The 25096-nt window shown below is 40.7% G+C and overlaps 2 protein-coding genes across 5 annotated transcripts; both read left to right on the top strand.

Moving 5' to 3' along the window:
• Positions 1 to 132: 132 nt before the first annotated feature.
• si:ch73-40i7.5 (amyloid-beta A4 precursor protein-binding family A member 3) lies at positions 133 to 9043 on the top strand. 4 transcript variants are annotated; one of them, XM_036522794.1, is made up of 11 exons: positions 133 to 183; positions 2023 to 3300; positions 3473 to 3503; positions 3804 to 3949; positions 4093 to 4179; positions 5894 to 6076; positions 6556 to 6735; positions 6940 to 7152; positions 7257 to 7376; positions 7614 to 7754; positions 8294 to 9043. In XM_036522794.1, the coding sequence occupies exons 2-11, from the start codon at positions 2152 to 2154 to the stop codon at positions 8363 to 8365; spliced, it is 2322 nt and encodes a 773-aa protein (XP_036378687.1). In that variant the 5' UTR covers positions 133 to 183; positions 2023 to 2151; the 3' UTR covers positions 8366 to 9043. The 4 variants fall into 4 exon arrangements, with proteins under 4 accessions (XP_036378687.1, XP_036378686.1, XP_036378685.1 ...); XM_036522793.1 differs by having other exon boundaries at positions 141 to 316; XM_036522792.1 differs by having other exon boundaries at positions 141 to 526.
• A 4755-nt stretch (positions 9044 to 13798) lies between these two features.
• Positions 13799 to 23228, top strand: LOC118773371 (calponin-2-like). The gene is made up of 7 exons (XM_036522284.1): positions 13799 to 14027; positions 18813 to 18934; positions 19041 to 19107; positions 19955 to 20092; positions 21099 to 21215; positions 21390 to 21536; positions 21875 to 23228. Exons 1-7 carry the CDS (start codon positions 13965 to 13967, stop codon positions 22151 to 22153), a joined length of 933 nt encoding a protein of 310 aa, XP_036378177.1. The 5' UTR covers positions 13799 to 13964; the 3' UTR covers positions 22154 to 23228.
• The last annotated feature ends 1868 nt before the right edge of the window (positions 23229 to 25096 follow it).

Genomic DNA, 25096 nt, shown 5'->3' with positions numbered 1-25096 from the left:
ATTTAGGTATCGTTATTCTTATTTAACGAGTCAAATACAAGCGGAAAACTCTCTCGCCTTATCAAACGAATCGGGTGAATGGCTGTTGGCTAGTTAGCCACATGTTTGATGATTTGGTGATAGATTGAACACGACTTGAATATGCTGAACGCATGCGCGACTGTAGTCTGTCTTTTGTCGCCAGTAAGTACAAATAATTAAGGTAATTGCAACTATTCTGGCACACAGACTGTGTAAATTGCTTGCAGATGCTGTAATTTTAATAAATCCGAGGCGCGTGTCGTGTTGTCTTATGTAGAGAAACGTCTGAATACAGGTACAGTACATACGGGGTCGTAAGACTGAAGTCTGATGAACAGCGGCTGCTGCTGTTTTGTTAGCTAAAGCTAACGTTAAATACCCAATATAGCTAGCTAGGCTGTACGAGATTGTTCTCAGGTCTGTCATCTTTTCGTCCGTGGAGTTTAAAGTTCAAAGAGCGTTAGAAGACGACTGTCCTGTGTCGAAAATTAATCCATAGTCAATGGTAAGTTGATACATTCCTGCACTATCTGTAGGATTTAGCCACTTGTTAATATACTGGTGAGTTAGCAACCAATCGTTGATCCATTTAGTCACGTTTTATGGACCGTAAATGTAACATCACGCATAAAGATGTTTTCAAATGTAGCTAACTGTGTAACGTTTTGGTAGCCAAGTCTGTCCTTTCCATAGATGTTTAGTTAGCGAGCTAACTACCAAAATCAGCCGTTGGTGGCTACCTAACGCAGTCCTATAGTCCGTTGTAGTCGTAGCTGTCTTCTGGACTGTATCGTTACGGTAATATGCAAGTTACCAAGGTTGTCTACACGTAGAATAACACACAGGACATTGTACCACATAGCATTTACAAAATACGTGTTGCATTTACAGAATGCATGCCCTAGCCTACGGTACAAATGGACATTAATCTTATCGGCAGCTGTGATTAGTTAAACCACTAATTGGACCTTACTTGTGCAGAAAGTGAGATGTTAGAGGACAAAGTTTGAGATGGATTTCTTGAAACGCGCATTTTCATTAATCGTCCCGTTGCAGGGTTAACTTGCATATTTAGAACAAATGGAATGATTGTCTAATCGCTGGTCTGTTTATCTCCACGCATTAGCTAACATGAGAGGCGCTTCCTTTGCAGCACCATCAATCGCACTTTGTACCCGAAATTAGCTGAGGCAAGGTTCTCTTCTTACTGAAGGACGAGCATTGATAAGGGATTGTTCCGTAACATCTACGACAGTGTGCATGTTAAAACGAGCTAACTCTGGGGACCCTATACCGTAAAACCAGTGGATCCCCATTGGTCAGAACAGATTGTATGCTAACATAAATGCTCTGCCTTGACATTCTAAAATCTGTTTATTGCATTATTGTAAGCAAGAGTAGCATTTTTCTGTTTTCAAACAGCACCAGGTGTCATTGCCACATATTTTTATTCGGTAGTCAGGTAAACACAGTTGGCACCCTTAAGGTTTAAGTTATTAAGTTTTCCAGATCACCACCCCATATCATTTCTGTTAGATGATATGTTTTTTGCCATACACATACAGATCAGACTGCTTTAACTGATCTTGAACCAGTTGCTTCTGCAGGCAAGTAAAACAAGAAAGTAATTCTAATAGGTAGTGCCATGCAATGCACTACCTCTTTATTTAATATTCAAAAGAACACATTAAGCATTCACAGTGTAATGGTAGGTAAAACGCTGAATTGAAAATAGTTGAGCTCTGTTATGATTGCGGTTCAATTACAATAAAAAAATGTCCAAATGACAAGATGACCAAATGAATTGAGTTTATATCAAGAAAATTTTCAGCTCAGCTTGCCTTTTTGGGAACATACATGATCCAAAAATGTATTGGTCATATTAATCTTTTTTTTTTCCCCAGAGTTCTGCCTAAACTCAAGCATTTTGTCTTGGTACATGGTTATGCAGTGATGACCTTGCACTAATAACTGATTAAATTTTCTGATTTTCTTTGTTAGGAGTGAAAGACAGGTGGATGCTCAACCCACTGTATGGCTATATCTTGGCAGAGACATTCTGGGGTGTGAGGGCCTCATTTGCTGCACTTCCCTGTCCCCAACCCCTGGTTTTCCCATTCTTAAACCCAGATGGAGGAACGTCAAGAAACCACCTTTGAAGGTGGTGAGGAGTTCAGCCAGGGAGAAACCAACCAGTCCCTGCTGCAAAGTGCAGTGAGAATGAGGCCTGTATCACCACAAATCAGAAGGGCTGATGAGGTGCCGCTCCTGGTCGGTAGTCCCTTGCCTGAGGCTGAAGAGATGGGCAGTATGAGGTCTCAGGACACTCCTGAAAACCAGCTAGTCCATGAACAGTCAAATCCCCTTGCCACACAGGAGCAGAAGTATGCAAAGCCAGATGCCCTCTTAACAGAAGGCCTGCACCAGCAGAACGCCCAGGTCGCCACCAAGGAAGTTCTTACAAGCCCTGATGTGGAGGATCTGGACTCCTTCAACCTAATAGAGCCCCCTCCCCTTGACTGGAGGTCTGACTCTTCCAGTGATGATGGCTCAATGGCAGAAGTGGACGACAGCAGCTTCCTGCAGCCAGACCTGATGGACACTCCAGAAGACAGACTGAGTGAGCCCCAGCTACCTTTAGACCCAAATATCTGTGCCACAGAACCCAGGATGGACCTTAAAGACGGTGAGGACCATGAAGTTCCAAGCAGCTCTGAGGAGCAAGAGGATCTTAAGGAAGAGGAGGAGGAGGAGCAAAGCGGGGAAACCAGGCCAGATGATGTCGACCACACTCAGATTCAGGCTCTACTGTCACAGCTTCAGCTCTTCAATCAGACTTCTGTTTCTGAAGCATCCAGCCATGAGATGCCCTTTTCTGCCTCTGTCCCTCCCTTAGAGAGAGGGTCTTCCCCCAATTTGGTGACTGATATGAGCATACTGCAGCCAGGCACTGAGGGACAACAGGGTTCTGGTCTGCTGTTCTCTGAGAGCAATCAGAGAGACCTACTGGGCCTGCTGGAGTGCGAGGAGGTGAAGATGCCACCGATGGCCTCCCATGCAGACTATGTTCCGCAGTGTGGTGACATGGATGCTGTGGTCTCAGTCACTTACAGCCAGGAAGACGGGGAGAGATTTTGGGATCACTTTGCGAATGGCCAGATGGGGGGCAGAGATGACGCTGTCTCCCCTGATGATGAGATCCCAGAACCTGTGTGGCTGAAGACAGAAAGGGGCAGCCCTTCAGAGGAAGAAGCCACAGCTGCAGAATTCAGGGACACGGTCAGTTTATGGCAATTTTTTTCTTTGACACCCAAATGGTGAGCGTGTCATTTATGTTCCTAATCATGGATCAGACTGAATTTCCCAGTAGCATGCCATATGTTTAGAATGTGTTCATTCTTTTAGTATGAAGTGCTTGTCATTGACCTCACATGATTTTGTTTGTTTACAGAACACAGAGAATCACCCAGCTTATAAAGATGGTAAGAGTACATGTATGGTAATTACATGTAAAATACTTCCTCAGATGTACAGCAACACATGTAAATTTCTATCAGAGGAAAGAAATTGCTACATGGAGATGATCACAGTCAAATGTAGTAGCTACCAACAGTATGTCGTCCCATGTTCACTGAATATTTAGATTTTTGCAACAAAATGTTAGTGATTTATTCTTGATTGCAACCTTTTCAGAGTAAAAGACTTGGTGCTAATATAAGCCAGTGTGCAGATGTCTATCCTCAGTTGAAGGACTGATTGACCATCTGTCTACTGTCTGTCAGTGCCTGGTCCCTGTGACCCAGACGACCTGCTGGATGGAGTGGTCTTTGGGGCAAAATACCTGGGCTCCACACAGCTGCTATCAGATAAGAACCCTTCTACCAATGCCCGCATGGCCCAGGCTCAGGAGGCTGTGGACAGGATCAAGGTGATTTTTTCATACAACATTCGCTGAGAAAAAAAATATTAGGAAAAATGTATATTAAAAAAACCTAGTGAGCACAAATCTTACAGTGCATCTAATGGGTCAGATCATATTAAATAATTGAGTTTGTATGATTTTTTTTCTAGGCTCCAGAAGGGGAAAATCAGCCTATGACTGAAGTAGACCTCTTCATCTCCACACAGCGCATAAAAGTGCTCAGCGCTGATACTCAGGTGTGGAATGTTTTCAGCACGAACATCATCAGTCAGTACTTTTTCCCCAACTTACACTTGCATGCAATGCCCCATGTTCTGCTGCAGCATAGGATAGACTAGAAATGCCCTGTTTATTGTTTTTCCTGAGCATTAAGTGGAACTTAATTTCTTGAATTGCAGTTCTTTCAGTTATGCTCACAAATACTAGCAGCTGTATAGTCAAGGTAGTAAAGGAGGATCAGGTTTTGATGCTTGAGCAGCATCTGGTTATTAGCAAAAAAAAAAAAAAAAAAACAATAATTGGTATTGTAGTTGGTTCTGTTCTGTCATGCACTAGGTTGTTAAAGAGCTGTTAGACATTCCACTTATTAAGGTTTAAAAGTGCACAGGAATGTGGTGTTTAAAAAGGACATAATCCTCTCACATTTTGTCAAGAGTTGTTCTTCCTGTTTGAGCACATCCCTCCCTTTAACAATGCTCATTACTTAGTGGGTTCAGCCTGTCACATGTCCTTCAGTTAATACTGCTTGTCAAATCAGTTACCCATAAATGCAAGCTGGATTACATATGCACACAACAAACACCAGAACATTTACACAAGTAAACAAATATGTTAAGCCATTATTTACATTTAAATTGATGTAGATAGTCTGATCATGCATAACGCTGACAGTATGCACCTGCATTACATTAAATGTATTCATAATACACAAAATAATGCATTTGCTGCAAGTCTGCCATAGCAACATCGATAAACCACAATCTTTTCCATGTCATTGTCTAGGCATAATTTGTTAGACATGTACATTTACATTTACATTTATTTATTTAGCAGACGCTTTTATCCAAAGCGACTTACAAAAGTGCATACAGTAAGTACAGCGACAGTACGGGGACAGGATGTGTACAGTTCCACAAAGAGACAGTTCTCAGCTGAGAGCAAGGTCTGTTTGAGGACGCAGTACTATCAGATTTGTACAATTACAGCCTATAGGGCAACTAATACGATACATTTTCAAAAGGCAAACTTCAACAACTTCAAACGGCACAATGAGCGTCAGGGTAAAGGCAGCAACAAGAGACAAATTTAAAAGCACAATTTAAAAAGCACAGCAATTTACGACAGCACTGATGGGCGGGGGGGGGCAGCAATTGTGTGCTGGGTCAGTCCAGGTAGAGTCTGAAGAGGTGCGTCTTCAGGCCCCGTCTGAAGGACTGGGGTGAAGAAGCTGTCCGTAGCGAGACCGGGAGTTGGTTCCACCACTGGGGAGCGATGTAGGTGAAACGCCGATGTCTGGCAGAACGAGCACCTCCTGCCTTGACCATGCAGGGAGCAAGGCGTCCAGTTGCTGCTGAGCGCAGGGGTCGGGCTGGTGTGTAGGGCTGGATGAGTTCTTGGAGGTAGGCAGGGGCTGTCCTGTTGACTGCAGAGAAGGCGAGGGTCAGGGTCTTGAATCTGATCCTGGCAGCGACAGGAAGCCAGTGGAGGGATTTCAGCAGGGGAGTAACATGGGAGAATTTGGGGAGGTTGAAGATTATATATATATATATATATATATATATATATATATATATATATATATATATATATAATGTATAGATATATGTGAAGATATATGTATAGATGATGGAAGTCCATAGCTGTTAACACACAGACTGAGCTTGGGTGTTTTTGTCCACTGTGTGCCATGTGATCAGCCTTGTAAACACTCGGTACTTTGATGCTGCGTAGGAAGCTATGATGGACCACCCACTCCAGATGATCTCCTACATCGCAGACATTGGCTCCATCGTGGTCCTGATGGCACGTCGGAAGCCCATTGGACGGAAAGGGGCAGAGGAAGGCTCAGCGTCCAGCTCCCCAAGCTCTCGCAAGAAGTGCTGCATGATCTGCCATGTCTTCTCCTCAGAGGATGTGAGTCAGTCCACTACACTGAGAGACTTGTCGTGGCTACCTCCTCCGATTTCTCAACAATGTCTAGGAATTCCAGTTAACATTTGTCTGGGTGGATTAGTGCTCAGTAATTTTAAGTAAATGGTGGACTATAATCTTATTATTTGATATGTAGTTTCATGTATAACCTCCACAACTGTTAGCTACTCCTATCAATAATGCTTTTGGCATATCTGCAGCTCATAACATCTGTAGTACATCAGTTTTAATCTCTAAGTGGTGGAAATTTAGATCTTAGAATCTATACATATATGATATGTATGGTATATACCATAGATTTTCACTGTTTATGACTTTTCCCTTAACAAGCGCAGTACTCAACACATGACCTAAATAGATCAGAGTTTGCCTTCAGTATTCAGCCCTCTTTTAAACCCTAACTTCCTCTGACATGTCTTAGCATTGCACTGTTTCCCTAATTGTCTTGGATTCTGCCACAGGCGCAGATTATAGCTCAGGCAATTGGACAGGCATTTGGAGTGGCCTACCAGCAGTTCCTGCAAGCCAATGGTATCAAGGCTACGGAACTGCGGCCCAGCGAGTACAGTGATTACCTGGGGACACAGGAGCTGTACAACGGAGACCTTGTGCACTTCTCCCGCTCAGAGAACATCAGGGAGGTCAGGCTCTGGACTGAGAATTCTGATACCTCACACTGGTGTTTTTGTTGCTGTCACATAGCATGTTTTTACACATAACATGTTTTATCTTAAATTACATTAATCTAATTTAACACAAATTGTGGTTTTCCAAAGTTTTATTCTGGTCTTAACGTCCAGCAGCATATTTAATCCAAAGCCTCCCTCTCCCCTGCTCTTGGACAGGTGTGCATCTCCAAGGCCCCTGGGGAGATACTGGGCCTGGCAGTGGTGGAGTCGGGCTGGGGCTCCATCCTGCCCACGGTAGTGGTCGCCAACCTGCTCCATGGAGGCCCTGCTGAGCGCAGCGGGGAGCTCAGCATCGGAGACCGCGTCATGTCTGTCAATGGCACCAGCCTGGTGGGCCTACCCATCTCCACCTGCCACAGCATCATACGGGTGAGTAGGCCAGACGGGGGTATGCTGTCGGTTTTGCAGGGTTTCTGGAATATGTGCTCTTCTGTTTTGTGGCATGCTCAGGATTTTATGTGTTTTCTTATCAGGATTTAAAAAATCAACGAGAAGTGAAGCTTAGCATTGTCCACTGTCCTCCTGTTACCATGGCAATAATCAAGCGACCTGACCCCAAGTATCAGCTGGGTTTCAGTGTGGAGGATGGCATTGTAAGTGTCAACGCAGTGTGCACCTAGATGGAGTTTGGGACAAATTATGTGGCTTGTAAATTTTGGCTAGTGTGTACAAATCCACTTAAAAAATCCTCTCAAATTAAATTAAGGTGCTTTAAAATCTAGTTCTCTTAAACATTCATCAGTAACTATCATGTTGTGTTCTCATCACTGTTATGAATTAGCATGTGTTTTCTGTATCCATTCGTCATCTTTACGTTTACCTCTGAACAGATCTGCAGTCTAATGCGAGGTGGCATTGCAGAGAGGGGAGGAATTCGTGTAGGTCACCGTATCATTGAGATCAATGGGCAGAGTGTGGTGGCCACACCCCATGAGAAGATCATCCACATCCTGACTCACGCTGTGGGGGAGGTAAGGGTACACCTCTAGCCCATTCTCCAGTGACATATAAGAGCATGGTGGCAACTTGCCATTTTAGTCTTCCTTTGAATTGCGCAAAAGCCCAATAAACATCTACAACAGAAATATGCACCATTAGGTGAAAGCGTTGGCATGTACTCACCCAAAAAATGAGCAAAAAATATTACATGCCAATAAATATGTAGTTTGTGCTTTTTTGCGTTATGGTGAGTGTGTCTGTTTACTAAGAAAGTGCAGCAGTCTATGCAAGTATCAGACATAAGTGAAACAACTGAAATTGATCTCGAGTGTGATGCCCAAAGGCAGAGATGGTGATCCCTTAACCTTTGTGGAGTTAGAGGAACCCTACTTATCTCCTCATTAAAATGTGTATGAGTAACATTGCTCCAGTCATTACAAAATGTACAAAATGTAAAAATAAGCAGATTTGAGTGTTAAATATCCAAAATCACTGCAGCTTCTCCTTTTAGATTGTGAGGACTAGTATGTCAATTCCTGTTGGTTCCAGTCTGAGGTTTGTGTTTTCACAGATCCACTTGAAGACCATGCCTGCCTCTACCTACCGGCTACTGACGGGGCAGGAGCAGCCTGTATTCCTCTGAGGCGGCAGGGACAGGGGAGGGGTTACCACTGCCTACATGGGGAAACCCAGGAAGCCCCACCTGCTCATTCACAGAATGGGATTGGGCCTGGCTCTTCCCATACATAGTCATATCAACTGCCTGCTGATGCATGATTGCTAAATAGGAATACTCCCTGCCGTCATTTTGGAAAACATACATCAGCCTAACTGCACTTTCCAGAGTGTTGGATCCTTAACATTTGATATAATTATAAATGTTTTTTTTAAAGTTTAGTCTAATAAAGACAAGATACGCACTCAGCCTTAATCATCTGAGTGGAGCAGCAGGAAATTTGTCGTTTGACAGGCTAATGTTTATTTGACTGATAAGGTACAGCATGATTACCTGTATTGTCTTCCTTCCCACATTGAGCCAGTGTGCCTCATTCGCCTGTGCTCTTACTTCAGTGTCGTCAGCACTCATTCTTCGGCTGCCCACTGCTAGACTCCTTAAAGATGCACTGCGTTGCTCAGTAACACAGACACACTAGTGAATAATTCCATCCATGTAGTTGGCCTTAGTATTGTCTGTTTCACAGCAGCACAGTGTTTTCCCTATGCATTCAGAAGCCTTGCAGTTTGCATGCTATTCCCAGAAACTAAAATCTCAGCACTTGTGAAAACGGAGCGCCTTGATCTGCATAGGTTTCTCGTCGTAGTAATATAACAAGGTATATTTTTGATAAATCCTAAATGCGGTTTTGGATGTTTATTAAAAAAGATGTATCGCAGATACTTATGTGTTTTTTTCATTATTGTTGAAAAAAAAGGCTGTAAAGTTGTATACTATGCTAGTTGAAGTGTTGTTTTTACAACATGACATGTTTTATTTTTCTTCCTTAATTTTAAGTGAACAAGCAACATATATGGTTGGATCTCTTTGGCCATTTCTCATATTATTCGGACATTTTTAAATATTCTGTGTTAAGCAGGGAGAGGATTCTTGGAATGGCACATGCAGGAAATGTAGTTTTCTTGAATGAAGTGGTTTTGATGTGCATCCATAAACCATAATATAAAACAAAGCCACATATGCTGAATTTCCTCTTACAGATAGCTGTTGCAATACTTTCATAATCTTGCAGTCATCATTTCTTGGGTCTTGAAATGTGTATTTCTTGGAATATATGTATTGAAAAATCCTGCAGGTAGGGGTCACTTTAAGACTGTTCCCCTGGGGATTATATCAAGATTATATGCAGTACTCTTCCTACTTTATCAAATGGCTTATATACTTCAGCATTTACATTAACCAGTGAAATTGGTTTTACAAAAAATGTGGATTCATAGCCAAGGGGCCAGGTTTTGCTCACCAAACATTACCCCTGGAAGTGGGCTCTGCAACAACCCTGTGTCTGCCCCTTACATTGACAAAAGGCTCTCATGATTTTAGGATTCTTGCCATGCATTTATTCTATATGCACATTCTGTGTCTAAGGGAGAGGAAGTGTGCTATTCTTTTTAAAAGTGCTTTTGTTAAAAAGGCTTGTTTGTTCCTATGCCAGAGTGAGCACTGCAGACAGAGATGGTGAGGTGCAGTGTGAAATGGAGCTCTTAACACTTGCATTGTACTTGTTTTCCCCCAGTGTTAACCACAAAGCCTACATCCCTTTTTAAGTGCACATTTAGCAACTTTGTGTTTCTGTTTTCTTAAAGTGGTCTTAGTTTTCATAGACTCAGTGATACAGTGAAAACAAAAATGGAATTGCCTTTTTCTGAATGATTCAGACTTTGATCTAAACTAGTTGCATGCGGGAAGATGTCATTAACTGAAAGCTGTCACCCACCGCCTACCTGCTTTTGCATATAATGTAAATTATTTTACTTGATGCTGTTTAGTAGAATTAAATTGTGTATACAAATATGTTATGGCTAATGAAGGTTAACCACCACCTAACCGGTGTTAAGACTATAAGCAACTGGCCCTTTTAGTGCACCACCCTGTATGCTGTGTATTAGTCACCGCCCCCTGTACATTATGTGATGCAACCTTCTGTGTTGCAGTGTGTAGCTGGTACAAGTTCAAACTGCTAATGATGAGTATTTAAAAAATCAAATTTCTTCTTTTAAGAGCTTAATTTTTTAGCTTTCTGAAAGAGGCAAGTGAAGACATGCTTTTGATATTCCTGCCCTCACTCTCATAGGTCTTTTCAGGTCCCTTTATGAAAGCAACAGTTTCATCTTGTAGTTCAAGAATGCGCCCTGCCTACATAAAGACTAATCAGGGACAGCAGCAGGCAATTACAACATGACCTCATTGCTAGAGAATGCAGAGAGAATGCACATTGTTTACCAGGAGCCTGGTCTCCTGGGAAACCGGGACACAGTCTAAGGTAGTTCAACACCTGAAGGGCAGCACACTGCTCTTGGAAACCGGATCTCTAGGTTGACTGTGTGTACCTATTGCACATTTGTGTGTGTGTGTTATACTTAGCCACTTCCTTTTGTTTGCTGCATCTGTGGTGTTAGTTTTCCAGAGTGTTTCCTGCTTCTGCTACAGCCTCTTTGAAAGAGTTCCCTTTCATTGTTTATTCATTTCCACTAAAATGAATAGACTTTGTGCGTGGGGAAAAAGTAAAATTCACAGTCTGGCTCTGTCAATGTTGCCATCTAATCGTTCCCCAGATTAACTGGCTAAATAAGTCTCTCCACCTCTCTCTTATTGAAGGATGAGCATTCTGGCACAAAATGGCTGCCGTGAATCACCCAGGTGGTTGCCAACCACTGAGGCGAGTCAGCTCCCATTCACTGTGAACCACTCATGAGCAATAAACTTCAAAAAGGCCTTCACAAAGAATTATTTTCAGTGTTACAACGTTGTCTGCCTTCAATATTTTGTAATATATTGGTCCTATTGAGTCTTGGATGCAAGGGTGTATGAGTGCTGTTGTTACACAGTGCTGTCATGGCAGATTCTGGAATGAATACAAAAGTGTTACAATGAGCAATATAACATTTCAACAGCAATTGCAGTAACACCCTACAGTACTATCCACAAGAAAGGGAGAGATTCAAGCGTTATGATGAGGTAGAGAAGCCAAGATGCAGACGGAAGAGGTGGGTTTTCAGTTTGCCATAACTCAGAAGCTCATTTCACCCCATTGGAACAGAGCAGGTAAGGGGGGTGACCTGGATGTGTGCTCTTTTTGGGACTGCAGATCAGAGTGGTCTGGCTGGTATGTAGGGTCTGATGATTGTCTGCAGACATGGATGTGCTGTTCCCCTCTATACAGGAGCCTAAGATGAGCACTTAGAAACAAATACAAGCTCTTCTTGGTAGCTAGTGGAATGACATCAGGAAAGGTGAATATATGTAGTACATTTCTTGTCAACAGTCAAGAATGACAAAAAATCAAGGTATTTCTATGGTGAACTGTTGGCAGACTTGAAAATGAGAAACATTTTCTATACTCTTAGCATAACAAATAAAAAAAATTGAGATATATAGGAAATTTTGGGCTTATGTGTCACAGTAGATATAAGTAGCCAAGGTTAAACTCTTGTGACAAGACATCAGAAAAAACATTTGATACAAAGAGCCTGATCACTGTAGTCTTTATTTGATTCCATTTTTTCATACAAGGAGAAAGAAGCAGCTGAACTCTGCTGCACCCCACACCCCCTGCCCTCACTGTCTCTCAGAAGATGAGACGATAAGAAGCCTGGAAGAGGCCTTTCCCAGAAAACAAAGCCCAATAAACAGTGATATTGCCGGTAAACACCAGCTCATTGGTTACCACATGTGCCTGTTTTCAACAAATCCCAAACTCCTCAGACTCTTCAGACGCTTCTGCCCCTCCTTTTCCTCTCCCCCTGCTCACAGAACCGCAGGAATGTGCGTCTCCAACCGCAGGGGTTATGCTCAGCCAGTGGAAACATCAAGCTTAAAAAAAAAAGGACTTGGTTTCGTTGTTGCTACTAATATAGAGAGAGGACGCTTGCTAAGCTATACCAAATACAACCATCTAAAATGTTCTATGAAATATGAATATTAGGAAAGCCGAAAATGAAAACAGTATAGTACCAGGGTTCGTTTTCCTCATTGGTGTTCCATTCCCATTCCTCATTCCAGATTTTGAATGATTCAACAGACACAAATATATTATGCATCACTAAACCAGGCAGAATACAGGCTACCTTGTACTTAAGAGTATTAGATGCCAACTACAATGTGCTAGTAAACAATATGGACACTTGTCTCTTCTGGCAAGTGGCCTAATAAGAAGCGCATGATGTCGGGGGAGAAACTTACCCAGGTGTTTTCACTTTCCTGTGCAGTAACAACACTGAGACCAGTGTGTCTAGTCTCATTTGTTAATTCCGCTGCATGTCAACATCAGTAACCCAAGCACCAGAACGTTTGTGTGGCATAAATGTGTCTGCATACTACTGTCTAGTGACCTACAAAATTTAACTCAAAACACTTTATGTGCACATAACAAATAAAAACGAACACCCTTTCCCTTTCAAGTGAAGCCTATGTTTTGCTTTGGAATGCCCTCCAGGTATTGCTGACCTTGAGGAACAGGGTACATGACGCTGCTTGTCAGAGTCTTGGCTTGCTTGCCTCACCCTAAACGGTTTCTGCAGCGTTAACTGCTGCTGTGCTGCAGTGTTCTGTACAATGCAGTCTCTATGTTACCACACTGAACATGGTATGCTGACTCATTTAGACATATTTGTGCTTTGTTGTAGTCAGTTTTATTTAAGGGTTTGTTCATGTTTACAAGCTCACCATACAAGATGAATATTCACTTTACACAGTAATATACTGCAGTCCTATAGCGGTAGATGTGTAACTGATAACCCTGACATTTTGTAGTTGCTGGTAATTTTGTAGATTGTGTTGTTACAGGCAATAATTGTTTACATTGTTCTGCTGATCTAATATACACATCTCATCGCAGTTGTAAAGAGGATAATCCTATCGTCTTTTTGGCTTATCTTGTGGTCTAATGTATGCATTGTAGCATTAACCAGCATTGTAAGCACAAAAGCTGGAGGGGAACAAACAAACAAAAAAAAAATCACCATTGCCCAATTTAACATCTTCATTCCAGTCTTTATTCCCTAATTTCTCCTTGTCTCTTATTTTGACCGGCACATGGTAATGAAGGATGTGTTCCTTTTGGGTGTTTGGAATCCTTTCTCAGTCTGCCGGCATTTCGCACCTTTGACAGACGTATACTGTCACATTGATTTCCATGAAGAAATACGTAATAAACTGTGTTACTGTCGAATACTCTGCTAATCCTTCAGTCTGCTCTCAGTTGGTGATGCCCGGTTTCTACACGTTTGCTCACGGGGTGGGACCATAGGAAACTCTTATCCTGTAGGAATTTTGGTCTTCGAGTCCATATATGGACTTTTTGCTATCAATCATGACTGAAAAGGATGGAAGGAGGAGCATACACGTAACGAACACTGTACAGCGGCCAGTATGAAACAGAAAGAATAACTTTAAGGAAGTCGCCTCGACGGCAACATAGAAAAGGGCGTCAGTTATCTTTTAGACAATAAAACCACGCTTTCAAACACGCGCTTATTTTGCCTGTTGAAGAACGGTGAACAAAGTAACAATGTCCAACTCACAGTTTAACAGAGGACCGGCGTATGGATTTTCTGCAGAAGTCAAAAGCAAAGTAAGTGTTACAGTTACACGTACCTATAATCTTACCGTTGTGAGAGAAAGCACGGTTTAATCAGTGCCTCATGCTTACGGTTAGCACTTACCTAGAAGTGTGAAAACGCCCTAACGTTACAGTGTCTGCAGTTTGATAGCATACTGTGCAATAAACAGCTGTATTTTATTTTGGGTGAAAGTAATTTAGTTGTTCAGTGTGATCACACCCTTTTGTGTTCTTTTCATTTAAATAGGTGTGATCTGCTGTAGGCTACCGTACAGGTTGTTCAGAAAATCTCCAGTATTTACTTCTGATATGTTAAAATATAGGCTATTACTTTACGGTTGATATTTAATGAGTTATGTGTGTTGTCGCTACCTGCTGACGACATGAAATATATATTTTAACAGCAAACATCCGTTTAAAGAGCATCTGTTTTAGCGAAAAATGTAAATAAAATACGTAGGCTATAACAAAGTAGACGGGTTAGGGCGTCGGCGCCTTGTGTCTCACTGGCAGCGTGTTCTACTCAGGTTAAGATAGGCAACATATTTTGAGCAATCAAATAATGTTAATTGGATGCTCCACAGCTACTTTTAACGAAGTTTCTGAATGGTTTATTTCTTTCAGCTATGTTGAGACCTCGACTAACATTCTTCTTAGTGAGAATATGCGGAAGATTTAACTTCCCTACTATAAACTATTAAAAAATGAAGTTGTTCTCTTCACGCAGTGGGCCTGCTAAGCTATGAGATCTGGTACCCATCTGTGACATGAAACTGCAACCTTATCATGGTCTGTAGAGCAAAAAAAAAAAAAAAAAAAAAAAAAACCCACCACACCGTCAAGCTAAGATAAGCTCGTTGTGAAAATATTTCTTTTATTTTTATATTTCTGGTTTGCGAGCTTGACTCTGGAATTTCCCTAAATTAATGTGTCTATCATCCCACTTATCAATCTTTATTAAATAAAACTGTTCGCAATTGTTTAGTTACAATAAGCTATTCAGTCACGGGTTAGCTTCCAAAACCAGGTTTGCAAAGACATCTGTAAAAATTTGGTATCAGGGTGGCCGGGCTCGTTGCCATAGTCGCGCTAGTCTAGACCACAATGCCGGCCACACTGGAGATAAACGATAAAGAGTAGATTTACAATTGGACAAACTGAAGGCTGGTTTATGAACGCTAAGACACGGGGTGTACTTTTTATGGCAGAAGTTTAAAGCACATGTGCGTGGAACTTATAACTACGTTGGAATCAGCAATTTATATAGTCCTACTATAAAACACTAATTTAACAGGTTGTACATGTGACCGTGCAAAATCATGTAGTATGGCAACACTATTCTCAAGGTCTGTATTGACTGAACAATTACTGTTCCACTGTCATTTATGGTCATGTGGACACTAAAGTCTGAATCAATAAATACTGTGACCTGGCCTTTAGTTAGATCAGTCATTCAGCGGTCATCATACGGTAATCACGGAAGACTTTGGAGGTGTATATTGCTGAGGGTAATTCAGTCATAACGTTTAAAGCTGACAATATCCAGTTTGTCCTAAGGTCATCCTGGAGGCACTCTACAGGAAATGTCCCTGTGTTTACTCTGATATTGGCACGCATAGGGATTATAATACATTGTGGGCCGTGCAGAATAGTCTTTATATAGGTTAAATTTTGTGATTGCTGTATGTTACTATGTCTGAACAAGGCCAGGTCCCTGTGTTAATTTTGATATTTACTTGACTGTTTGTATCCTTAAAAGTTCCAAGTCATATGATGTTCTTAGTCACCCTACATAAGGGTGACTAAGGTTTCTTATGCAGTCTTTTTAAAGCTGGAAAGCACATCACAGAAACTGTTCCTGATTGTAATATTGTTCCAAATGACATCTATTATTTTGAATATCAGTGGTGTGTTGAATTATCAACATTTCATTTAATTTTCATACAACCACAAACATGTCTGTTTTGTGAAGTTAAATGGAAAGGATTGGTTGAGGTGAGTTCAGTACGTGCTCCTGCCTCATGCTTTGGGGAGCCGTGATGATGTGAGTAATGCAGTGCTTTGTTTTCCCTTTCTGTGCTGCATGGTGTTTGGGAAAACAGTTTGTCCAGGATGGGGTGTGTGTTTCTGCAGCTTTAAGGAATTTCTTTTGAACTTCCTGTGTGGTTGGAGAGGCAGTGTGACATTGCATATGAGCTGGTAGTCAGGGGGTTCAGGGTGGAAAGCAACAGTAAAATATCACTGTATATATGTTGCTTTATGCTTTATTATCCTAGCAGTCAAATAATGTTGTATGTTTTGAAAGAATCTAAAATTTGATGAACAGAAATCAAACCTTTCAACATCATTATCAAAATTCAGGATGTGTGAAGTCATCATCTAAAATGCTTTATTTTCACAGTTTCATGCTCACATCTTGATATTATTTGAGTTTCAAATTGACCCCCTTTCTTTCCTGCTTAAGTAAACAGGAATTGGCTCATAGAATTGATTCTGCAGCCCCCAGAGACTAAACACAGTGTGGCCCTGAAATTCCAGGCTGTGCTCAGACAGAAAAGGCCAACCCTTTTCCCACACTGAGCACAGGACTCAGTTTTACTTACACCCTTTGCTGGCAACTAAAGACACATCTGTCACTCTTGTACAGCATGTATTCCAGTGTTTTCACCAGTGTCACGCAGTGTCCTTCCATTGCAGTAATGCTCAGGGTGCTCAGTACCACTCTACACAGCTGATCCTCAGCACACAATGTATTGAACTGAGAAGTGAGTTTTCTTCATCTGTTGCAAAACAAACAAAGAAAACAAATGCTGTGTAAAATGAATGTGTCCTACACTGACCAGTGAAAGACATCCTACCATTTGGCTGTATTGTTCATGTCTTTAGTTTTAGACATTTTACAGCTTGAGCATATATCATATGCAGTGATAATGAAAGGGAAATGAAGTTGTAGGGATTTTTGTGAGCAATTTTGAAAAATACCATTAGTCATAAAACTTCTGTTCCTCATGACATGTAGAAAGTTTTGGGGGGAATTTGTATGATGTATTGTTGGCACAATAAAAATTATTCTCATAGACATGTGTGGTGTGGAGTTCCAGGGATTGTGCCAGTTTCTGGTAAACCGGTCGTGGAACTTTCAGCTTTCAGCATGCCTTGCATATTACTCAACTTACAATGCATCCATGTGTTGGACTCTTTGTCATATGATAAGTTCCTTAGGACCAGCATGTGTTAAGGATGAAATGTCTCACATTCCTCATGGGCGATCAAGCGCCTGTGTAACGGGCTAAAACTCTAAGTGCAAGCACAGCATTCTCTACTGATTTACACAATTTTATTTATCATTTAATTTCTTTGATTATATAATGAGACAAAATGTTTTGAAACTCCTTTAAACTCCTTAAAACTCGTTCAGGACTGTTAATTACAAGTATAGTGTTGAGTAATGTTTAGAAATTGAATTTGAGAAAATTCCAGAGGTTTTGCTAAATTTTATACTTCACTCACCAGTGACATACAGCTTAAACTGTAAGCAAGTTTTTTTTTTTTTTGCAACCATTCATGAAGATATTTTGATGTGACTAGTGGGAGAAATTCTAGATAATTATTTAGAGCTATTTTCCCAATGGCATAAAGCTTTGATCAGTCCAACAAAAATCACATTTGGCCAATGTAATTTGCATCTTGCAACAGTAGAATCTTAAGTATATTCTTACAGTATTGCAACTGTTATAAGCTACTGACTCTAATCTAATTGATTCTAATATACAGAGGTCTCTCAGCTTCAGACAGGAAATGATTCAGTGTGCTTTCCTGTAGAGGCTCACTGATGTATGTGTCTGATTAACTGATGTTTTCTTTAATATAATTTCATAAATGGTGTCTTGTCTTTTTGAGATTTTTCGTATGTTACAGAAGCTCAGACATTTACAGAAAGGTAGCCTATCCAGTTATACTTTGTATATCTGGGCTGTGTAGTGAAGTCGTTGCGTTATATGACCCAGTTGATTCTGCATCAGGTCGAGTCATGTTGAAACTCTCCCCTCAGCCCACACATTTCCTGTGCCAAAAAGGTGTACAGAATGTGTGTATTGCTTTACATTGGTACCAGAGGAGCTGTGACTTTTGTAGATCAATGTGACACATGGGAAGGTGGGATAATTGTATGATTATTTGTTTGTTAATATTGCTCTGAAGTTCTAACTGCTAAAAAACCTACAGTCTTAGAAAACATATCAGGTTCCAGCATTTAAATCGGCATTTAAATCCATTTTTAAATCAAGTAAAATAAGATGTGTTGTAAACTGCACTTCTGTGATGTGACTTCATGTTCTTATGGATGTTCGGATTATGTATATCCTAGTGTATCATATATGTAAGTGTCCCCAGACAGGAAAAACACAGTTTTGTCACTACTTTGCTTGGTAAATAAAGCTGGTCCGGAAGTAGTGCCACAGAATATTCTGGAACGTGAGGCCTTCTTTCCCGTACAGGCTCCTCTGTTCTCCCTCTTATCTGGCAAGTGGCCAGACAGTCACTGTTCTGTAGAGGCCTTCATGGTCATTGGCCTGTTTCCCGCCTTATTACACTTATTCACACCTCTGTAAGCTCTTTTAGAACAATAGGTCTGTGTCCTTGTCACACATTCCTCGCTTTTCTCCAGTTTTCACATGGGCAGTAATTTACAATTACAGTTAAATCTTAACTAAATTAACTAATCTTAACCCCCCACACCAAATTCATCCCCATCACGCATACACTCACACACACTGACTTGCGCTTGGTTTGTCTTAGATTGCCCAGAAGTATGATCCTCAGAAGGAGGAGGAGCTGCGGGTCTGGATTGAAGATGTGACGGGCCGTTCCATAGGGGACGACTTTCAGAAGGGCCTGAAAAACGGCATCATTCTCTGCGAGTGAGTGCATGTGATGTATTTTTATGTCAAATGGGTAGAAATTGTCTAGTTGACTGGATTTGGAGTGCCTTTCAGTCCAATTTAACTGGTGATTTTTCTTCTGCAGACTGATCAACAAATTGCAGCCTGGCTCTGTGAAGAAGATAAATAAGTCTGCCCAAAACTGGCATCAGGTGAGCTGCTTGCTGTTTTCTTGTGGGCAAATGCTGTTCTGAGTTCAGTATTGGAACAAACCCACCTGACTAAATAAAGAGACATGTCATCAAAATGCTGTTGTAACTGTTCACAGTTTAGGATATAGCAACCCGCAAAAAACATGCATCACTTTATGACATCATTGGTGGAAACCCGGCTTGACTTCAGAGAAGGATCTTCAGCTCTTTTTGTGCTAGATGTAGAGCTGTCTACTCAGGGTGGAACCAGCATTCACAGTCTTTATGGTTTCAGCTTTCTGCATCACGAGAGAAAGCTTTTCTTTGGTCTCACTCTTTCTTCTGAGCCTTGCTTGTAATTTGAGTCGGTTGTGGTAATTTGGTTTTGTGCAAGCATATGTGTGGGTTGATTTATTTTTGTTTAACTCTGATGCATAATTAGAAGGGTGTCATTTCAGTGTTTTTCAGGTTGCATACCAAGAGCAGAGAATGTAGTATATGGAATTGTAAAACAAAAAGGAAGCCGAAACAGAAATTGACCAAGGAGATTAAATGATATCCCTTGTGGCTTTAAGGCTGAACATTCTGGGTAGTTGCATTTTGCAAGTAGGCATTATAAACTCAGAAGATTTCATTTAACTTTTACAGTGTTGGTTGCAGTAGCCTTGTAGAAATGTTATTCATGTTTTAAATGTGGCTGCATTCCTAGAGATTGTGTTTGCATTAAAAGCATAGAGAGAAATTTGCATAATAAATCATTGCATTAATCAGTAGGGTCCATCTGCATGGCTCAAAACTCTCTTCTCTTCTTTTCTTTGTAATGGTCCACAGATGAAAGCTCTTAACCATTTTGTTTTTCTCATTCAAGCTGGAGAACCTGTCCAACTTCATCGCAGCCATCACTAAGTATGGACTGAAGCCTCATGATATCTTTGAAGCCAATGATCTGTTTGAGTGTGGGAACATGACCCAGGTCCAGACCACTCTCCTTGCCCTCGCTGGCATGGTAAGACCTTCGGGCTTAAGTATCACTGCTTGGAACAGGTGGTAGACAACAGTATGTAAAGGCTTCAGTGGGGCCAAATCCATGTTGTAGACCTGCCTTCATTTGTCTGTCACAGCACTGTAAAGTTATTACACACCATAGTGCAGTGACTTTTCTCATAAGCCCACAGCATTCAGAAGCTCATCCATTTGCACACAGAATACAGATACTGGGGCTAATGTGAAACCTGAGTGAATCTGTGGTATTCAATTGCTGGCCCTACCCTGGAGGAGGGGTGGATTGGCAAACAATAATTCAGTCTCAGACGCAATCCAGGCAGGAAGTGCTGTAGTCCACATTCCTCACAGTAGGTGGCAAAGCTACATTTATGGTCCTCTGACAAATCCACCCAGCTGCAGCCACAGATGCTGGAAGAACATTCCCCCACAGTTCTACTTTCTCTTCTCGCTTCCTTAATTTTCATGCTGTGCTGTTTACATATGAAGCTCTTTGTCAGAACAAGATCAATGGCTACTTCTGTTTTTGTATTTGGCTGATTATTTTTTTATGTTCTATAATTAATAAAATGGTACAGTGTCATTTGTAACTGCATACTAATGTACAGTTCCTGGCATTAAGCATTGCTTGCACAGGGGTGTAGCGTGTAGTGCTTGCCCAAACACACAGAGCAGGATTTGGGAGCAGGAACAGGATTTTGGCATTGATTCCTCTATGGTCTGGGTTTTGGCAGTCCATTGTTCAATAGAATAATTTATTTGCCATCAGTGGGCTGTATGCTTGCAAGAATTAAAGTACCAACAAGTTGATTTGGAGACTGTCAAGTATCTCTAGGGCAGGAAATGGATACATTTTAACTAATCTGAAATCAAACAAAATTCTCATTGCTTGTTTCACACCAAAGTGATAAATTAGACCGTGGTAGGCTAGAACTCAAATGCAATATATGAAAGGGCTCTGACTTACAGACATCACCAACGGTGCAATCACCTCTCTCTTATCTCCTCAGGCCAAGACCAAAGGCATGCAGTCATGTGTGGACATTGGTGTCAAGTACGCAGACAAGCAGGAAAGAGCATTTAACGAAGAGAAGTTGAAGGCTGGACAGTGTGTCATTGGACTGCAGGTATGAGCAGAGGATGAGAAATGAATGCTACTAACAGAATGAGGAAGAAGGCAGTGGAATACCTGAATTCTTATGATATGTGGCAAAGTACCAGACTTCATAAAATTTGAATGTACATATTGGTGGCGCACCTACTGCAGAATGTTTTCTGATAGCTACCTGTTATTTTTCCAGATGGGTACCAACAAGTGTGCCAGCCAGGCAGGTATGAATGCTTATGGCACAAGAAGACACCTCTATGACCCAAAATCACACATCCTACCACCCATGGATAACTCCACCATCAGCCTGCAGATGGGGACCAATAAAGGGGCAAGCCAGGTGCGCCACACGCTGTCCCTTAGCATCTCTGTCTAATAGAGGCAGTGATGTAAGCCCAACAGAATCTCAGACTGTTAACTGAAGACTTTACACCAAAGTGTAACGCACTCTGAGTTTTGCAATTTAGCATTATTAAAAGGCTTGATTAGCTTTATTTATGGTCATTTCGTACTGTGTGCCTCGGAAGTCAGTCATATAATTAAGGATAGATTATGCTAGGCAATGCTGTCTTCAGGTCCATAAAATTAAAATGACAATTGGAATGTAACCCTTTGGGAAACAAAGGACTCATTAAAACAGCCAGATGACATATTAACTGAATTTTCTGTCTCCCCCAGGCTGGCATGACTGCTCCTGGGACAAGGCGTGCCATATATGACCAGAAGATGGGCACAGACAGGTGCGACAACAGCACCATGTCCCTGCAGATGGGTTACACCCAGGGTGCTAACCAGAGTGGGCAGAATTTCGGGCTGGGCCGCCAAATCTACGATCCCAAGTACTGCCCCAAGGGTGAAATGGAGGAGGAGCAGAATGGGGCAGGTGCTGGTGGCTATGCCCAGGAGTACCAAGACGAAGGTTACCAGGGATACCATGATGAGGGGCAGGACTACTAAAGGAGCAAGCAGGTTGAAGCAAAATGCATTGCATCGGGGTTACCGCAGATGCACATTGTCTTCTGTTTTTATTGTCGGTGATTTGCTCTTTAAACAAAGACGTCAATGTTTTGATCCAAAGGAAAGTATTCTGAATAGTTCTTCATCACTCTACAATGACTGGTGGCCACTTTCCTCACTGAAGGGTGAAAAGGAAGGGATCAGATGAGCTGCTCAAATCATGACAAGTTGTCTGGAAAAAAGTGTTAGCCCTCCTTATTACTCTACCACACCAAACCTAAAGACATGTGTCTCCTTATAGTAATGGGTGACAGCTGGCTGTTTTGCAGTTGCACAAAAGGCTTTTAAAAAAACAAATAAAGAGCAAGATTAAACCAATAGTAGTCATCTAGCAGAAGTAGTGCTGCAACTTATTTTTCAAGGTTAGTGTTGTCACAGAAATTCTTACTGTTACGTAATCATGGAATCTGTGCCAGTCTGCATTTTGTTACAATTTCCCATGACCCCAGGCTTTTGTATATAACAAGAGTAGCACCTTTACCCATTTTTACTGCACTGCCTCTGCCCCCAGTTGCCCAAAGTGAAGCAGAGCGTTTAGGACATGAGGTCAGGGGTACCTTGCACATCAATCCAGATGTATACCATGAAAATCATTGTTAGTATTACTGCAGTATGGCCATCTATCTTTATGTGACATTGTTATTTAAATATGGAATTTGAAATGGCTTGGTTAATGAACATTATTCAAAATTGTGAACAGAAACATTTGTGATATTTTGCTTTCATGATGCCCATGGAAAATTACAAATGTTTAAAGTGACCAAATAATTAATTTATACTTATAAGATCCATTACAGCCTGTGCCAGTAACTTTTTAAGCAGCCTATTTTTGCAGTGTGTTGCTGCTTTCTTTTAACTGCTTTCTTATTCTTGCGATTTGTTTTTATTAATTTTTGTTTGTTTTTGCCAACAGCTGTACTGCCTGATATTACAGTGTTCATTCTCTATAATCCATGTGCTTCCTGTGAATTGTCTTTTTTTTGTATGCTTTTTTTTTTTTTTTTTAGAATTTTTTAGAAACTGGTAATGGACACCGATTGTACAAGAGTCTGCTCGTGTAGAGTCTGGAACAAGAGAAGGGAAGGAACTGTAATAAATGATGTATATACTACTAACTTTGTGTGGATATGAGTTTATTATGACCAGAAAATTATACTTGTCAGACTGTCAGGATACTGTGTTTATCTTCCTCTTCAATGAGTGTGTTGTCTAAAATATCAACTATATGTAATTTTATTATGCTCTGGAAATGTATTTTAATAGAACTTATTTCTGCCCTTAACCAATATTTCAGCTGGCCATGATGTTTTTAGGGTATATTGAAAGAATTGTTCACTGGGAGATATATGCATGTAGGCCCACTTCAAACCTTTCTATTGTAATATTTTAGGTCCTGCTTGCTTAAGCATGATGATTATGGTTGGTCTGCCACCAAGTGGTGGACATGCAATACAAGTTTTGTTTGACAAGTAACATAGTATAATATGCAGTATACATGAGATATTCAAGGAATGTCGCACCAGTATTCAAGAAAATTCACCATTATGTTTTGATAGTCATTTTATCTTATTGGCTGTTCATTAATTTTTGAAAATTGTGTGGTAATACCTTGAATGTTACCTGTAATGTAATTTATAGTAGAATTTGCTTCAGGTGACCTAGCTTTTAGCTCAACATACAGAATTAATAAAATATTACTTTTTATTTATATAGGTGCAAAATAATGATGGCAACACCAGGTGATATTAAATACTAACAGTATGATAAATGACAATATTGAACAGTATACCGTTGGCAACATACTCTCTAAATATAGTTTTCAAAGCTCTGAACTGATTAAATAAAAAACACCTGATGATACAAACCAATATTTTCATGCTATTTGCAGTTATTTTCCTAACTTGATGTCAAGGAGACTTGGTTAAGGAAGGTTCAGACAGGAATTTTTGAATTTCATTGATAATATCTATCAAGTTTAGCTGGGCCGAATGGCCTGTTCTCATCATAATATGTTCTTATATCAGATTTGGTCTGACAGAATGTTAGATTTGATGTATGCAATGATCTCAGCATACAGAATCACAACTGATTAGGAAACAGGACAACGGAAGTGTCCAATAATAAAATTTAAAAATCAAGTTTCATAAAGTTATTTCTTCAAAAAAAACATAGACGTCTCATTGTAGACTTAGATGGAGTTTGTGGGAGAGCTTGGACTAAAGGGGAATAATGTACAAAGTAAGATCAGCACAGCACTGGTGATTTGCTTCACAATTCCAGATAAATATATCTGTTTGATCTGAGATAAATTCATTCCAAACTCTCTCTGCAAATCCTCCAATACATTGCAGCACAGCTGATTTTGCACAAATTCAGTCAGGTGTGATTATAGAACCTTGCGCTGCACTGAATGCAGCTGGTGACTCAAAGCCTTGAGAGTTAACTGGCAGGTGTAAAAAAAAAATACATCCATCTCAATTAATGCCCTGTTTTCCCCTATTCAGAACAAGGATGGACAGCTCCAGGCCTTAAAAACTCTTGCTAAGTTTTGTTTTATATGTTTTGTTCTGAAGGAGGTCATTATTTGGAGTAAATTATTATAACCTGCTGTGACATGTGTAAATCAGTTGAAAATTGAAATAACCTTAAAAAATAACCTTAACCTTAAAAAACCCTTAAGATTATGTTTTTTTATTACTACACATCAGAGAAACAGATGGTCTTGGACACAATATCAAGGTCAAAAAACAGAAAGACACCTGCTGTCTGTTTAGATAATAATTGCATTACATATACTTACATATACAGAATTACATGTTTCCCCTGGACTTCTTTTGGCCGAATTTATAACTTCAGACAAAATGGTGACGTCAGCCTTCAAGA

Source organism: Megalops cyprinoides, chromosome 2, assembly GCF_013368585.1.
Source record: "Megalops cyprinoides isolate fMegCyp1 chromosome 2, fMegCyp1.pri, whole genome shotgun sequence".
Taxonomy (NCBI): Eukaryota; Metazoa; Chordata; class Actinopteri; order Elopiformes; family Megalopidae; genus Megalops; species Megalops cyprinoides.
This window is presented reverse-complemented; position numbering and strand designations above follow the sequence as displayed.

Coding starts and splice junctions, on each gene's coding strand:
- LOC118773371 (XM_036522284.1), top strand. CDS start 13,965: ATGTCCAACTCACAGTTTAACAGAGGACCGGCGTATGGATTTTCTGCA. Junction 14,028..18,812: donor CTGCAGAAGTCAAAAGCAAA/GTAAGTGTTACA, acceptor GGTTTGTCTTAG/ATTGCCCAGAAGTATGATCC. Junction 19,108..19,954: donor CTGCCCAAAACTGGCATCAG/GTGAGCTGCTTG, acceptor TTCTCATTCAAG/CTGGAGAACCTGTCCAACTT.
- si:ch73-40i7.5 (XM_036522794.1), top strand. CDS start 2,152: ATGGAGGAACGTCAAGAAACCACCTTTGAAGGTGGTGAGGAGTTCAGC. Junction 3,504..3,803: donor TCACCCAGCTTATAAAGATG/GTAAGAGTACAT, acceptor ACTGTCTGTCAG/TGCCTGGTCCCTGTGACCCA. Junction 7,153..7,256: donor CCTGCCACAGCATCATACGG/GTGAGTAGGCCA, acceptor TTTTCTTATCAG/GATTTAAAAAATCAACGAGA.